At 52.4% G+C, this 17,085-nt stretch overlaps 1 protein-coding gene across 2 annotated transcripts; it reads right to left on the reverse strand.

Annotated features, from left to right (window-relative positions):
* Window positions 1-10,751: 10,751 nt before the first annotated feature.
* Window positions 10,752-16,763, reverse strand: RNF112 (ring finger protein 112). Of its 2 annotated transcripts, none has more exons than XM_036073480.2 (14): window positions 16,562-16,763; window positions 16,325-16,365; window positions 15,291-15,576; window positions 14,901-15,107; window positions 14,664-14,792; window positions 14,325-14,429; window positions 13,822-13,872; window positions 13,447-13,503; window positions 13,292-13,366; window positions 13,033-13,150; window positions 12,710-12,870; window positions 12,571-12,624; window positions 12,383-12,457; window positions 10,752-12,301 (listed from the first exon to the last, which is right to left on the reverse strand). In XM_036073480.2, exons 1-14 carry the CDS (start codon window positions 16,613-16,615, stop codon window positions 11,831-11,833), a joined length of 1,884 nt encoding a protein of 627 aa, XP_035929373.1. In that variant the 5' UTR covers window positions 16,616-16,763; the 3' UTR covers window positions 10,752-11,830. The 2 variants fall into 2 exon arrangements, with proteins under 2 accessions (XP_035929373.1, XP_035929371.1); XM_036073478.2 differs by having other exon boundaries at window positions 12,710-12,876; window positions 16,562-16,758.
* Window positions 16,764-17,085: the final 322 nt, after the last annotated feature.

Consider the following 17,085-nt stretch of genomic DNA (forward strand, 5'->3'; position numbering starts at 1 on the left):
CAAACTTCTGGGAGAAATAGACCACCACTTATATATATATCATATCTATATTTATAAATAGTCCACCATTACCGTTAAAGATTTCAACATTCCTCTCTCAGTAGTTGATAACCAAGTAGATAAAATCAGTTCAGACACAGAAGGCTTAGCAATGCTGGAAACCATGTTGACCTAATTATTATTTTTTAAAAAGACTCCACCCAATAACAAAAGAGTTCTTTTCAACCGTTCCTCTTTCTCTGTGGTTCCCTCCCTGACTGAGGAACAGGAGTTCTTACTTTCTCCTGATTCCCCTGTAAATCCACAGGGGAGATGCCCACTCTGCTGGTGGAGACCTACCATATTCTGTGCTCCGATGGAGTGTTTATGGAGCTCCCTGGACAAAAAGCTGACTTGGTTACCCTGTGCCTCCTGAAAGAGAGAGGGAATGACAGACTGGCAGCCTTACACCGTGCTGGAAAAGCACCCGGGCTGAAACAGATCCCGGCACCACTCTGGGGCCTTGAGAATTAGGATACTGGTTTCTTTGGAGATGTAGAACTGATAAAAATAGCTTACCAAAAGGATAAGCCATGGCCATGTGTAAAACAATATCTTTTTCAAGGGCTCTATTAGAGGAAATCAAACCAGTTATTTTAAAAATTAGACAACAGGGCCGCCTGGGTGGCTCAGTCGTTAAGCGTCTGCCTTCGGCTCAGGTCATGATTCCGGGGTCCTGGGATGGAGCCCCGCATCGGGCTCCCTGCTTGGCGGGAGGCCTGCTTCTCCCTCTCCCACTCCCCCTGCTTGGGTTCCCTCTCTCGCTGTGTCTCTCTCTGTCAAATAAATAAATAAAATCTTTAAAAAAAAATTAGACAACAAACCATCATTTTTTAAAAAGGGACACTCACCCTTTTATATTCCCATACCTCCAGCAAGCAAGGAAGGTGAATTTGAGATAAAACGTTGACCCCTGTGGGGATTTGTACCAGATCTTAGGGAGGCGAATGAGTTTGTCCTTTCATTGAGCCCTGTGGTCTCTACACCTGCAACTTTTCTGACTTTGATTCTATTGCTTGCAAAGTTTTTCTCTACATTCTGCTGTTTTCTTTTTTCTTTTTTTCTGTCCCTCTCACTAATGAGCTCAAATTCCCATTTGCTTTTACCTTTGAAGGAGTCCAATGTGTTTTTAGCAAAGGATTCCTCAGGAGTTTGGGGACTCCTACTATTTGTCTAGCTGTCTTCGGGAAACCTGTCTCACTGAGTGATCTATAATTATTTGGTATGTGGATGATTTGCTGGTAGCTTCAGAAACTAAAGAGTAATGCAAAACTGATACTTTGGCTTCTGACAATTCCTCGCCACGCAGGGACGTAAGACCTCCCTAGACAAACTGCAGTATTGCCAAACTGGGGTCAAATATTTCGGGCATTGGTCGTGGAAGGCCACAAAGTGTTAGAATGTAGGAGTTGGCCAATTTTGCAGATGAAATAGCCTACAACAACAATGAAGCTACTTAGACAATTTGGGGGACTAGTAGGATATTTTCCACAGTGGATTCCAGCTTTTGCAGAGCAGGCAAATCCTCTGATAGACCAACTGGTTGATAATACTCTAGGCCCTTGTGTTTGATCCCTAGAATCTGGAGGAAGCTTTTCAACAACTGAAATTGGCTGTGGTCTCTCCCCAGGCAGTGAGGATTCCAAGTTTTGAAAAATCTTTCCATATGATTTGCCATGGAAACACAGGCACTGACTGCTAGCAGAATTTAACTCAAGAGTTGGCATCTGACTCTAGACCAATAGCATTATTTCTCAGCTCTTCTGGATGCCTCCAAGCTGTGGTGGTAGCAGTCACCCTTATTGAAAGGGCCAAGCCTTTCTTGGGGTCATTTGACTTCTTGGCCCATGGTCATGGGCCATCTTTCAAGTGCAGAAGACCCAGCATTGCAGGTGCGCCATCAGACCAGTTCTGACCAAGCGGTATAACCCAACCCCCATGCTGTGCTTGGGAGACATGACCTCCTAAACCATGCTACTCTGTTACCTGATCAGATAGATGGCTGGGACTGTATGATGGCAACAGAGTTAGACATTAGGCCCCGATTGGATTTATCTGTCATTCCATTTCAAAATTCAGATTTGATCCTGTTTCCTGCTGGGTCACGCTCAGGGACAAAATGGCCAAGACAAGACTTCCTGCACTGTGGTGGCTGCTCATCAAACCTCGGAAGCTTAAGTTTTGCCTGAAATTAAATCAGCACAAGTGGAGTTAACTGCTAGCAGTTACTAGGACCATGATTCTCAGTTGAGGACTTAGAGCAAATCTACATACTGATAGTAAATATCTGTTCAGGGTCTGTCGAGCAACAGGGCAAACTTGGAAAAATAGGAGACTCTTGACTAAGATGGGAACTAAAATATCTCACGGAAAATTAAGAGCTGAGCTGTCAGAGGCTTTGCAGCTCATGTATCAGCAATCAGTTATAGACTCACGTCGGGCAAAATGTCGGCTTCTAAAGGAGCTGATTTTGCTGACAGAGCTGCTGGAGCCCCTGTTAAAACGTGGACCCCAACCTTAGATGTTCCATTTTTAATGCAAGTAATTTCTGCTCATTTTCAAAAACATGCTTCATGAAAGGAAATGGACAAATGTGTTGAGAAAGGGGCCAAAAGTAATTCGATTGGACTCTGGGAATCCACTAACAAAATCATCCCTGTACCATACTTCCCATCTGCTTGGTTAGTAATGTGCCATCAACAAAATCATCTGAGTCAATCATCTGAGAGGGATTTTAAAGGCACTAGACTCTTACCATGACTACCAAGCAGCTGACATTATCCGAAATGTATCTGAGATGCACCGTGCTATCAGGAGAATTCTTTCCAGGCCACTGCCAAGGCAGGCATAGGAGGCACCTGGGGGCAGCTCAATTCCATAGAATCGACACCTGTGGAAGGTAAGAGATTTTTTGTGTCGTTATGGTTTGCGGGATGTGTGGTGACCTGACATCCATTGCCACTTAGGAGTCATGCAAATCATGCTGGGATACTTCCTGTCCTCTCAGCCCTTTGGACAAATAGAATGGATGAATCCAACTCTGAAAGCTTCATTCAGGAGTCTACCAAGTGAAAATGGCCTAGGGCTTTACCACCAGCCTTATTAAAAATGAGAGTGATCCATGTCTCTCACTTTGAACTTAAGAACTTATGTTTGACAGGCCTATGAATTTGGTCTGAGACCATATTCTGTGCCCAGTTTAGCTGAATCCTCTCATAAACATGTTCAATACTTAAAAGGGCTTCTCTCCCTAGAAACTGTGAGACATAACATCATAAGGAGCTGGAAGGACCAATTGGAAGAGGTCTACCACCCCTCTCAGCCGGGGGATTTCATGTACATAAAGGTGTTCCAGTGGACAGATGCCTGTCACCACACTGGGAGGGACACTTTCTTTTTTTTTTTTTAAAGATTTTATTTATTTATTTGAGAGAGAGAGAATGAGAGACAGAGAGCATGAGAGGGAGGAGGGTCAGAGGGAGAAGCAGACTCCCCGCCGAGCAGGGAGCCCGATGCGGGACTCGATCCCGGGACTCCAGGATCATGACCTGAGCCGAAGGCAGTCGCTTAACCAACTGAGCCACCCAGGCGCCCCGGGAGGGACACTTTCAAGTGTTCTGATACAGCTATCAAAGTGAAAGAAAAATCCAATTGGATTCATGCTTCTAATGTGAAGTCAGCATCTCAGAAAGAAGGGACTGAGGTTCCCACAAGGACTTGAAACAAGTTTTCGAGAATCACTGATATTGGTACTGAGCTCAATAAAAAAAGAGCTTTTTTTTTTCTTTCTTTCTTTCTTTCTTTTTTTTTTTAGAAAAGAGCTTTTCTAGTGAAATTATTATTATCATAAACAGCCCTGCTGGCTTATTCACAGTAGTGATTATCTCAATTACTTTAAGACTCACAATTTATTAGAAACAAACATGTTATTTGGAACTTTGTTACTTCCTTTGAAATGGTTCCCACAATTACATTTTTCTGGGTTTTTTTTTAAAGATTATATTTATTGGGCGCCTGGGTGGCTCAGTTGGTTAAGCGACTGCCTTCGGCTCAGGTCATGATCCTGGAGTCCCAGGATCGAGTCCCGCATCGGGTTCCCTGCTCTGCAGGGAGTCTGCTTCTCCCTCTGACCCTCCCCCCTCTCATGTGCTCTCTCTCTCTCATTCTATCTCTCAAATAAATAAATAAAATCTTTAAAAAAAAAAAAGTTTGTTAAAAAAAAAAGATATTTATTTATTTGAGAGATAGAGAGCGTGTGAGAGAGAGAGAGAGCACAAGGTGGGTGAGGGGCAGAGGGAGAAGAGGACTCCCCGCTGAGCAGGGAGCCCGATGCGGGGCTCAATCCTGGGACTCTGGGGTCATGACTGACTGAGCCAACCAAGAGCCTCCACAATTATGTTTCTGATCAGCTCCATATTGTACTCCCAGGAGAGACACGGTCTGGACGTACAAGTCCAACTACCTATTATTGGCAAAGTGAGGTTGGGACCATCTTCATGAGTAATTTTTGATAATGCTAAAGTAAAGGGAACTAATATGCATCTTGATACCATTCAAGAAAAAATTGTTCATGACACTTAGAGAACCATAAAGCAGACTTTATTCAGGACCATGGGATAGGTGTAGGGACCTCTGCAAAGGGGGTCTTGTGATGGGGGAAGAGATTGGGCTCAACTCCAAACACAACAAGGAACAGTGGAAATTTATAGCCAAGGAGTAGGGTGGGGGTGGAAAATCACCAAGAGGAAACATCAGGGTTCGGGGGGGATTCTGACTAAACTGACCTAATAGGAGTCTTGCTGAAGGCAAGCCAAGGTGATCAGACATCACCTGGGAGTGGTGGGGTGAAGAACCCCATCAGATATCCAAGCTGACCATATATCAAGGGTGGGTAATTCTGGCTAAACTGACTTAGCAGGATGCTTGCTAAAAGCGAACACAAGGATAAACATGGAAGCCCAAAAGTCAGGGCCTAGGTAAGAAGCAAGTCCAGAAGATCTGGCACAGAGTTTGGTCAAGGAGAGAATTTTTGTCAATACTCAAACCCAAAATTTGACACCAAGTGTCTGAGGCTGTCTTTACAACTAGAATTGTACTCCCCGGGTCCCCTTCTTTATGGAATTTGCTTATTAAGGCGGCCATCCAAGGACAAAAAGAGACCTAATAGATACAATCCTTGGAGGAATAAAACAGGCAAGGTCTAGCTAATGCTTTTTGATATTAATACTTTGACCAATAAACTCAGTGCTTCAGGACAATTATGAAAACATGTAATATGATTGCAGTGGAAATGGGGGACACTTGGAATTGGACTGTTGGGACTAATTTAATGCTGGAGGAAAAACTCACCACAAAGTTCTCAGAGGTGCTCAGTGACAAAGCAGCTTAATGGTTAGCTACCAAGCAGCTCTGAAATATCACCGCTAGCTCAGCATGACAGACCTGCTATCATAATATATTATTGACTTGGACTGATGCCAACAATAGCCTACTGGTATTAGACTTAGAACACCTAGAGCCATGGACAGTACACCTGGCAAACTGAGTCTGTACTATTCCCAGGGTCCCTCACAAGAAGCCTTTGCTACTAGATCATGGCCATGGGCATCTTGATGTCTTGCATCAAGAAATATTGTTTAGGATGATAGAAAAATTACTGAAGGACCTAAATTATCATGTAAGTGTGAGTTTACTCATGCAATTGATGGGAACTCAGGACAAAGGTATTGGCCTTACGAGAAAAACTCTTAAAATGTTAGATTGTCAGGCTCTGGAGTTATGCTATTCCTTCCACTAAGATGAGGTAAGACTTTATGAGCAACTACAAAATAATACTCAAATAGTTAATCCCGTGAGAGGGTAAACAATAAAATCAACACACAGTTTGTAAAATTAATGTATGTTGAAGGAGAATTTTTGCACATTGCTTATCAACGGGACTTGAGACACACTTCTCCCTCACCCCACCCCACACCCTGCAAAATGGCAGCTTGGCATATAGAGGATTTTGAAGCTCAAGGAATTTGAGAAGTGGCAGGTTCAGGAAAGGCTTTCTGACCTTCCCCTAAAACAGGTCATGAAACTCTCATGTGAGAGGCACCCTCCTTATACCCAGAGGAAAGGAGCACCCTTATCTCTGAAGATGAAGGGAGGGGGAGAGGAATTGGAATGAACAGGCCTTGCTTAGTTTCTCCTTCTATCATACTTTTCCACAACTTTCCACTCTTCATCAAACCTAGCATAAAAGCACTCAGGCATAACCACTTCCTCAGGTCTTCATTTCCTTGTGAAGACTCTCATGCAGCATGAAACTTACATTAAATAAATTTGTATGCTTTTCTCTTATTAATCTGTCTTTTGCTATAGGGGCCCTAGGTAAGAATTTAGAAGAGTTTTTTTTTTTTTTTTTTTAAAGTCAACTGAGTAAATGTTTCAGATCTTATTGGCTTTATTCAATGACTCATAAATTCAGCAGCATCCAATGTAGCAGACAGAAAGGAGCTCCAAGGAGCCGTATGAAATGCAAGACTTTTATAAGCAGAAGGGAAGAGGAACAAGGAAGTTATACTAGGCAGAAAAGCAGGTTGCTTATTGCAAGGTCATTTTCCTTTAGGGGATTGCTAAGGGTCTATCAGGCAGATGGCCTAACTAGTTACTGATCAAGTAATTCCTGAATGGTTTAAGGTTCAATTTCTGGAAGAGCTGAAATTCTAATTAAGTCTCAGTTTGATAACATGGGCTTAGCACAAGCAACTCCATTTTGCACCTGTTGTCTTGTTTTTAATGTTTTTTTTGTTGTTGTTACTGTTTTTGTTTTTAGAGAGAGGGAGAGGGAGCATGTGCGAGTGGGGCGGGGGAAGGGCAGGCAGAGAGAGAGAGAGAGAATCTTAAGCAGACTCCACACTTACAGTGGAGCCCAATGTGGGGCTCGATCTCACGACCCTGAGATCATGACGTAAGTCAAAATCAAGAGTCAGACGCTTAACCAACTGAGCCACCCAGGTGCCCCTGTTGTCTTGTTTTTAACAAGTAAAAAGGAAAAGATATTTTTTCCTCCCTTACATAATCAAGAATTTGCTTTAAGTAAATATGTCTATTGTTGGTATACACATTTGAAGACTTTTCCGCAAGTCCATATCATACTAAATTTTCTAATTCATCCCAGTGTGATTCTGATAATTACTTGGCTTTGCATTTTACCACAGAATCGCTGAATATTTCAATGACTGCAAAATGCCGAGAGAAAGGTAGAAACAGCAATGGAGATCATTAGAAGTTATAATGTTACATTAAAATAGTGACAAAAGGGGAAAATTGCAAGGGTAAATTAAAATAAGATTGAATTTCCTTTCCAAAAGGAAAGAGATCTTTTCTCCCCCACCTTTTCTTGGAACTTTCCTTGAGAAAACTTGTATTTGTAAAGAATTCCTCTGTCCTAACCATGAGAGAGGATGGACTCTGAAAAACAAACTGAGGGTTCTAGAGGGGAGGGGGGTGGGAGGATGGGTTAGCCTGGTGATGGGTATTAAAGAGGGCACGTTCTGCATGGAGCACTGGGTGTTATATACAAACAATGAATCATGGAACACTACATCAAAAACGAATGATGTAATGTATGGTGATTAACATAACAATAAAAATTAAAAAAAAAAGAATTCCTCTGTCCTTTTGGTATGCATGCAAATTTTATTAAAGGTTAAATAAGCCTCTTACCAGAATTAAAACCCAGGAAGATTTTTCAGCAGGGCCTGGGAGCCATATCTTTTCAATGTCAACATCAAGGAAGACAGCGCCCCATCTCCCTGTTATCGTGGGAATCCAGCTGAGGCATCTCAACTACCTGCTCATCATAGAGGTACAAGAATTTTCATTTTTCCTTCAGAAAGAGGTCATTAACTAGCACAGACGGCCACCCCAGTGACCACAGAGTGATCATTCAACCCAATGAATGCAGAGTGAATTTGAAAGCACGTATAGCGAGTGGGACTGTTGAGTCCTCTTGCCTGACAAGTGTTCATACCTGAGAATATGCACATAGGGTCATATCTGCTTGTCTACATGGAAGTAGTGGGATTTCTTTTCTGTCTTAATAATTTTATGTCTTAACTAGCAGATGACCTGTGACACAGCCCAGTCTGAGTTAATGCTTACTCAGTAATAGAACTATTCCTTTTCGACATTATTAGTAGGGAGGGTTTTCTGGGTGGGCAGATTTTATTTTTCAAGATGTTTTCCTTGGGACACCTGGGTGGCTCAGTCGGTTAAGCAGCTGCCTTTGGCTCAGGTCATGATCCCAGAGTCCTGGGATCGAGTCCTGCATCGGGCTCTCTGCTCGGCGGGGAGTCTGCTTCTCCCTCTCACTCTCCCTCTGTGCTCTCTCTCTCTCTTTCTCAAATAAATAAATAAAATCTTAAAAAAAAAAATTGTTTTCCTCAACAGGGCAAGAATCTGCCTTCCATGTTACTGTAGGAGACAGTTTTACCAAATGTTTTATCATGACATAAAATGGATCCAGCAGTGTGTTTCCTCACTGCCCACCAGCCAGCCAGGTTTTCACCCCATTTCAAGGAGCACATTTTCACGTTAGTTAGGGTTCGGATAGGCTATGATGCAGTAATAAATAAACCTATACATCTCATCCACTTAATGCAAGTGAAGTTTCCTCCTTGCTCAGGGCATGGTTTAGTGAATGAATGGTTTAAGGGGAGGTAGGGGGCTCCTGTTCCATGCAGTCAAGACGCTGCTACAACAAAATACCACAGACTGGGTAGCTTACAAACAACAAATATTTATTTCTCACAGTTCTGGAGGTTCAGAAGTTCAACATCATGATGCCAGCAGAGTTGGTGTGGCGGCTGGTGAGAGCCTACTTCCTGGTTCATAGATGGCTGTGCCCTCACCTGGTGCCAAGGCACTAGTGATCTCTCTGGGATTCTTCTCTAAGGGCACTAATCCCATTTATGAGGGTGCCACCCTCATGACCGGATCACCTCCCAAACGTCCCTCCTCCTAATACCATCACTTGGTGGATTAGGATTTCAGCATATGAATAGGGTTGGGGGTGGGGTTCAGTCCACGGCAGGACTTAAGGAGGCAAGTTCTTTCGTGTGGTGGTTCTGCCATCTCCAACATGAGGACTGGCCTCAGAAGCAGGAACCACAAGCCAAATCCCCAGATCTCTAACCCAGAAACTTGTTACCTGAGAATCGTGCAGTTGGTGACCTTCAACAGGTCATAGAAGAGAAATCAGTCAGGCTTCAGCATCCCGCTGGGACCTTGAGCACAGAGTCATGTGAGCTCTTGTGAATTCCAGAACTGATGCTGGAAACCCAGAAGCCCCCTAATTGGGTTTGGGACCCAGCGGCCTGGTCATGGAGTCTGGAGAGACTTGTGGGGTGAGGGCTCACCTAAGCCAGGAACCTGACATCAGAAACCTTGGGTTCAAGTCTTGGCTTACGTCTGACTAGCCATGTCTCTGAGCTTCCGTAGAAATGGGTACCCTACGGGCTGCATGAGATGGTTTCAAGACTTAAGGAAGGTGATGTTTGGGAAGATGCTTTGAAACTAAAAGGCACAAGACAAATAACTACTTAATATGACTCATCTGGCTTTTGCGGAGCCCTTCCCCTGCGTGGCCGACAGCTCACTTCCATTCAAAGATCAGGGTGAAGTAGCCCACAGCAGCGCCTTCCAGAGCTGTTAGGTGGGATTTTAGCTAGACAAAACCCTCCTTCAGGGACTCTTTGGAACCCCCCCCAAAGTTCTAAGGCTGACAGTCCCGAAGTCTGGGAGGTTTTGTAGCTCATGGGTCCACCACATGATGATGGAAGGGCCCAAAAGATGCTTCCAGGAAGTCATTCTCGGCAAACACCGGACAAAGTCTGGACCCTACCCCCACCTCTGGCCCAGTCTCCAAACATTAGAGTCACCCTCAGCCCTCTGTCTTCACCCCACCAGTCCCCAACCCGGGCTTTGGGATTTCTCTGCGTCATTATTTTGTCCCCGGCTTGCTAACTGAAGCTTCTACTGTTGGGCCATGTGTCCCAGACCACGTCCTTCTGCCTCAGTCCCCCCAGCACTGTTGCCCGGAGCTGAATGGGAAGAGGGAAGAAATCACCAAAGAGGAGCATCTTGATTTCAGCATATCTGACCTTAAAAAATCTCTCTTCTGACATCTGTGGGGGAACCCCAGCTGGGGAGCGTTAGCTGAGACTTCCCCTCTCTGTAAAAGGCAGGCTTTGGACACGGTGGCCCCTGATCTAACTCTGCGATGGGGAGATGAGGCGGAGAGGAGAAGCAGCAGGTGAACGCAGGCTGGCTGACCCCCACGGAGGTGGGCCTGGGTCCTCCTTCCTCCGAGGCTTTAGCAAGGACTCCCCAGCTCTGCCTCCCCTCTCTCCTTCTGCCAGGACAGATGCCAGATGACAATCTGCTCGCAGGGTCATCAGAGGCAGGAGAGACTAGGGGAGCAGGACCCCAAGTCCTACTGAAAGGTGGCTGTGCCCTTGGCCTTTGGCCTGAGCCCTCCTGCAACCCCCGTGTGGGACCTCGGACACTCAGCTCCCAGATCTCTTGAATTTCAGCCTCCCTCTCCCTGTCCACAGGTCCCCACGATGGAGTGCCTTCGTTCACCTCCCCCCACCCCTCTGCCCCAAAGCCCTCTGGGGGCTGAATTCAAGTCCTGTTTCAAAAATTTACTGGGAAGCTGAGGCTCAAGCACACGTATTTTATTTTTTTAATATAACGAGCCCACGAGTACTTTACAGGGTAAATAGCCTAGAAGTCTTCCAGCAGGACTTCCTTGTCCCGTGGCAGGGCGCTGGGACCTCTGGGTTCCCGTGGAGGGCTGCACCCAGGTCTCCTGCAGACACGGGTTCGGGAAAGAGGGCGTGCTCGTGTCCAGTGTGGAAAGTGTTCCCTTTGCTGCCCCTTGCAGGGCTTCCATAGACTTAGGAGCGCTGCCTGGTTTAGCTCCGAATGCAATTACTGGTGTTTTTCTTTGGCATCTAACCCATCGTGGGGACAGCTTTCCAGAAAGAACTTGGGCACTCTGCTGTCCGAGCAGCCTCGACAAAGGGCACCACCATGAAGGAACAGCTGCAGGGACCCCCATTCAAAGTGCCCATGTGGCCTCCCTGGGGCTGCAGAGGGCAGGGGAGGCCATCATTATCATCCTGGGGCAGCCTGGGGAAGAGTGGTCAAAGCAAATGGCTCCACTCCGGGGTTCAGGCCACTGTCCACCATACCTGGACTCTTTGGTTTTGCCCGGTGGCCCCTCCTTCTCTCTCCCCCCCCCAGCCCCTCCTTTGTGCTCCCTGCCCCTGAGCACCAAGGTCACTCAACCTGGGACTTCTCCTCCCATCTGTGAAGGGATGGATCCTCTCTACCCAAGGGAGACTTCCAGAATGGTGCCTGCTCAGCCTTCCTACAATCCGGGGTCATCAGGGGAAAGAAGCCAGGGTGGGGAGGGTGGAGCCTCACTCTTGGTGGGAGACACTGGGGCCAAGTGGACCTGGGAACCATGGCAGGTCAGCAACGGTCCGCCACCAGAAACAGGCCCTATACTCTATTCGCTGCCCCCGGACACGGCCTCCTGGCCCCCGACGGCCTCTCTGGAGGATCCTGGAGCCACCTCGATTGTCCAGCTCAGTCAGCCACCCAGACACTGGGCATTCCACCGCGGCAGCGCGGCACACCGGGGTGGGGGGCGGGGGGGGCCCTCGGCACCACCCCCAACCCCTCCCCTCCCGCACCTCCTTCCCTCCCACCTGGCATCTCTTCCCCCCTTTGGTCACTCTTCCTGCAGCAGGGGCTCTCGGTCCCCTTCCTGCACCCTGTCGTCCTCCTCCTTCTCCATGCAGCCCACGGTGGCGGCCAGGCCCGCGCCCACGCCGCCCCCGACCACCGCGGCCCCCGTGGCCCCCACCGCAGCGCCAGCCGCCACCATCCCGGCCTCGGCAGCCAGCGCGGCTGCGGCCATGCCCGCGCCCACCACGCCGCCCGCCAGGCCCATGAGCCCGGCCCCGACGGCGCCCCCCACGGCGGCCAGGTGGCCACAGAAGCGCATGGTGTACGAGTCCATGAAGACCTTGGCCTCGGCCTGCAGCTCGGCCTCCAGAGCCTCCAGGGTCTGCTCTCTGCCCTTGCACAGCAGGGCCGCCCCGTGGCGGGCCAGGACGGCGTCCTTCTGGGCGCACAGCAGGTTGCGCATGGTGTCGGGCAGCACCCGCAGCGCCGAGAAGATGCGCTTGGTGGCCGCGTCCTGCGGCGGGGAGGAAGGGAGGCCGCTGAGCGCCCGCCCGGAGCCCGAGGCCTGGGGCTCCCGCGCGGGGCCGCCGCTCACCTGCTGCCGTACGTACTCCTCGAACTCCTTCTTGGCAGCCTCCACCGTCCTCAGGTCGTGCAGCTGGGCGGCCATCTGTCCACGGCAAAGCCAGGCTGCCTCCCTCCTCCCTCTCCCGCCCTCGGCTGCCTCCCAGGGCCCACGCACCCGGCCCCCCAGACCCTCCAGAGGGTTGGGGGGGGACGTACCTCGTCCGCGGAGGCAAACCCGGGCCCGGTCCTCCCCATCCAGCCCGAGAGGTTCTGCGGAGACATCAGGGGAGGGGTCAGGGCGGGCAGGGGGCGGGGGGCTCTCCGGGGCCTGGGGGCGGGCGGGAGGGGGGCGCACCTTGATTTCCTGAGCTAACTGCTGCCCCGTGAGCAGGCGTCTGTCCCCCCTGGCCACGGGGCGGCCCTCGCTCCAGTACCCCGGGCAGCGGCTCTTGGCGTGCTGGGGGGCTGCGCTCAGCACGTCCGCCACGTAGGCACAGAGGTGGCCGACATCGTCATCTGTGTCTGAGGAAGAGATTCCTCATGCTGAGGAGACCGGGGGCTGAGCAGGGCCGGGCTTTGGGAGGAGAAAGGGTGTCAGAGGCAGGGAGAAGCTCGCTGGGGCCAGGGGGTCGCCGGAGGAGGGCAAGCTGGGGAGGCCTTGTCCCCGGGGACGCTCACCGCAGGGGCTTCCGTGGCCTTTGCTTGCCCACCGACGCCCCGGGGCGGGCAGGAGGTAACAGCGGGCTCTCCTCCCTTGGAGCAGCTCCTGAACCTTGGGGTATTTGCCGAAGGATTTCTGAGAGACGGATGGGGAGACCTCTGAGCTAGGGACCAGGCTCCTGTTCTTGGCTCCACCGCAGGCCCCCTCAGGCCTCCCCTCCCCTTCTGCCCAGTTCCCCCCCAACCCCCTTGCATCCCCTCCTTCGGCACCCCTCACCTGGATGATGTCACCCACGCGGCCCAGCCCTGCCTTGTTGGAGTAGGATGAGTCACGAACTAAGAGATCTAGGTGCTGGAAGAGAAGGGGTCCTGACACCAGCAGCCTGGGGGTGTTAGGGTCTGGGGTGATGGGTCCAGAAATGGGTGTCTCACCTGGATTGGCACCATCCCATAATGCCTGCCCATCACCTCGGCCACGTGGACAAACATCTGGGGGTGAGGCACCAGGGGTCATGGCTGGATCACGCCAAGGACTGTGGCTTCCTCCCCTCTGGGCCCACTGGGGGACCCCCCACCCTCACCCCCATACTCTCCCCATCCCGCACACTCCCAGCTCTGGGATTCTGCTGCCTCTCCCAACCCGGCATCTCGTGCTCCACCCTCTGCCCTCAAACCCACCAGCCCAGCTCCAGGTCATGAACTCCTAGGCCAGAACTGGAAGGCACCCCATTATGGCTGGTCCAGTCCCCTGGACTTATGGCCAGGGCAGGAATAGGGTGGCACCCCAGGACCAAATTTTCTCCTCACCTCCAGATATTCCAGGTCTGTATCCTTCAGCTCCGGGGAGGTGTTGAGGATCTGGAACCAAGGAGAACAAGATGGAAGAGGGTCTGCAAAGGCAAAGAGATACTGGGAAGACCCCGGTGAGGAAGGAGCTCGCAGGCCGACAGTGGGGCCAGGACCCGGGAGACACCTGCCTGGGGGCCTCCGCAGCCTGCAGGGCCTGGGCTGGCCATGAGGGACCGAAGGCAGGCCCGAGAATGGTCCTGCGGGCCTTCAGCGGCTCCTGGGGACCTTTGACTTCCCTTTTGAACAAACCATGTTCCCACCTTCACCGACTGCAGGCATCCCTCCCTTGCAGGGGCATCCCCAGAACCTTTGGGGGGACCCCAGACACAGGCGTCTGTGAGATCAGGGTAAGCATCCCGAGCACTCCCAGGGCCAGCCCCGGGCTGAGATGTCCCCGTCCTGGAGAAAGCTGAGCGGGAGCTGGGCCGATGGGGCGGGGCACCGGATCACAGCGCCCTCACCTGGTAGGAGCTCAGCATCGTGGTGAGGGCACAGAGCTTGGTCCTGGTTTCTCTGCTCAGCTCGGGGCTCATGGCGTCCCCTGTGTCCACCAGGAACACGGCCACCTGTACAGGGGGCGGGGGAGGCGGGGAGATGAACCGAGGGGTCAGGCCTGCCTCACTCCGCCACGTGCTCCCCCAACCCTCCCTCGTCCACCGCATCTTCCTGTACCTGCCCCCAAAGCTTGCTTTCTCCATTCCCCTCCCCTTTGTCAATGATCTCCCCATCCCCCCAAACCTCTTCACTCTCTCCTCCCCTGCTCCGCAATCTTCACCTCCTGTGCCCTTCATGCCCCTCACCTTCCTCCCCTCCTTCCCCAGCAGGAAAGGGTGGCTCCACATCCATATGCCCCTGGTAAGGCTGTTGGCACCCCACCTGAACCCCTGCAGGGACCCTCCTCCTCTTGGCCAGCCGCCTCCCCCTGACTCCTGCAAGGCAGAAAAAGAGAGCATCCGTTGGTCCATCCAGCCCCCATTCCCCTCCCAATTCCAGGCTGGGACCCCTAAACTGCCCCCCTGCCCCAGCCCTTCCCTCACCAGGCTTGGCAGGCCCCGGAGCAGGTGGTTGAGGAGGAAGGTCTTCCCTGAGTGCTGCTCCCCCAGGACAGCCAGGAGGCAGACAGGGGTGTCCCTGGCCAGGGGGTGCTTCAGACAGCGGTTGATGGCCCCCATCCTCAGGATCAGGCCTCCAGAGGTGTTGATTCGCACCAGCAGCAGCGGCTCAGCCCTCACAGCACAGGTCTCCTGCGTCGGGAGAAGGAAGGTTCCCTGAGCCGCCAAGTGCGGCGCGCATCCGACCCCAGACTCTGTTCCCCACCCCGACATCCCAGAATAGAGCCAGAGCTGCTGGGCCCCTCGGGGATCGGACCCAGGTCCCTCCAGCTCCCCCCGCCCCAGCGGCCCCAGCGCCGAGGCCCGGGCCCCGACCTGCAGCACGGCGGGCAGAGGCCTCTGCGGCAGGAGCTTCATCTTCTCCCCCAGACTCCGGAGGCCCTTCTTCTGCTTGCAGATCTTCCGGCACTCGGGGCAGCAGGCTGGCTGGCAGCCGGGGACACGGTGCGTGCTGAAGCACCGCGTGCAGAAGTCATGGCCGCAGTCCAGTGAGATGGGTTCCCGCAGCCTCTCCAGGCAGATGGAGCAGGCAGGAAGCTCCCGGGGCGCCGCGGGCCGGGACCCCAGGCCCAGCTCTAACTTGGGGAATGGCGTGTGGGACCTGGGGTGGAGGGGGTGGGGGGCGGCAGAGCAGGCTGTTGGGAGCAGCATGGGGGGTGGCGTGCAGGGAGTACGGCGGGCTGGGAGTTTGGGGGGCAGGATGCTCCCAGAGAGGCCAGCTCACTGACTTGCACCCCAGTGCCGGGGATGGCAGAGCCGTGGGGACAGTGCTCCCAGCAGGGAGGCGCCCGGATGGAGTCCTAACCCTGCCCCATCGCCACCGCCACCGCCACCCCGGGCAGCCACGGGCAGGCTCCTGCACGGACTGATCTGGGCCCCCCGTTTCCTAACCGGCCAAGAGGAGAGGTTAGCAGCCCTGGGCTCATGGGGCCATTAGGGCACCCTGCCCAGTGCCTGGCACAAACCTTCTGGAAACCTCTCTCCCACAGCCTTCCACTGCAAGGGCTCCCACTGGGAGTTACCGGCTTCGGCCGGACCTCCCCCCCCCCAGGAGTGACACTTGCATACACACACCGTGGGGCCACAAGGAGAGGGTGGGAGCCTCCCGGTGGTGGGGCAGATGGCTCTGGTTCTTAGAAGATGCCTCCCGCGCTCCCTCTCAGAGCTGGATTTGGTCTCCAAGCAGTACCCACCGGATTCTCCCTGTCCCTCCCCCCACAGCAGATCCAGCTTCGGGCCCTCCCCTGGGACAGCCCGCAGGACGCCGGGGGCCACAGGGCCCAGGTTCCTGGACCCACAGAGAGCGAGCAGGCCTTGAAGCAGTCCTGCTGGCAGGCCCTGCCACTTACCAACTGTTGCGACTGCTTCCCACGAAGCTCCGTTTTCTCTCCTTGGAGACAAAAATGGGGGGCAGGGGGTGGGAATAAAACATTATCTAGAAGAGAATCCAGGTTTCTGTCTTCCTCCTGGGTCTCAGTGGCCTCCATCCCCCTTCTGCAGACCCATCCCTCGTCCCCAGGTGGCCCTTTCCCACCCCCACCCATTCTGCCCCCCCTCCCCCCCAGATGTCAGGACCCAGGACTTGCCTGTTTGCCCAGCCAGTGACAAAAGGAGATGATTGACAAGGCGGACCTCGGCATGGGGGGCGCTGGGAGTGGGGAGAGGTCTGCAAGCAGAGAGCGGAGGCCCGAGACAGAGACCCGGTCGGCTGCAACAAGGATGGCTTTCCTCCTGGAAGGGCCGAGCTGTGGCAGGTGGAGGGTGGGTGGGTGGGGGATGGTCTCCCCAGAGGAGCCGACCCGGACTCGTCAGAGCTGGAAAATAGATGTGACAGTCAGGAAAGAGGAGGCTGCCTCTGGACTCACCCCAGGGGGAGGAGACAGGACTGCGGGAACCAGGGCTCCGAAGGAGGGAGGGACGGAGCCGGGCCCAGAATCCCTGGCAGAGGCTGGGATGCAGGCGAGAGCCGAGGTGGTGAGTCGCCATGGAGACGGAAGGGAAAGATAAGGACAGGGAGGGGGGAGGAGGGATGGAGAGAGAGAAGCCATATGGGTGCATGGCAGAGATGGAGCTGTGGGCAGGCACGGCCCCTACTGGTCCAGCCAGGGTT

The sequence above is a fragment of the Halichoerus grypus genome, chromosome 2 (assembly GCF_964656455.1).
Source record: "Halichoerus grypus chromosome 2, mHalGry1.hap1.1, whole genome shotgun sequence".
NCBI classification, from domain to species: Eukaryota; Metazoa; Chordata; class Mammalia; order Carnivora; family Phocidae; genus Halichoerus; species Halichoerus grypus.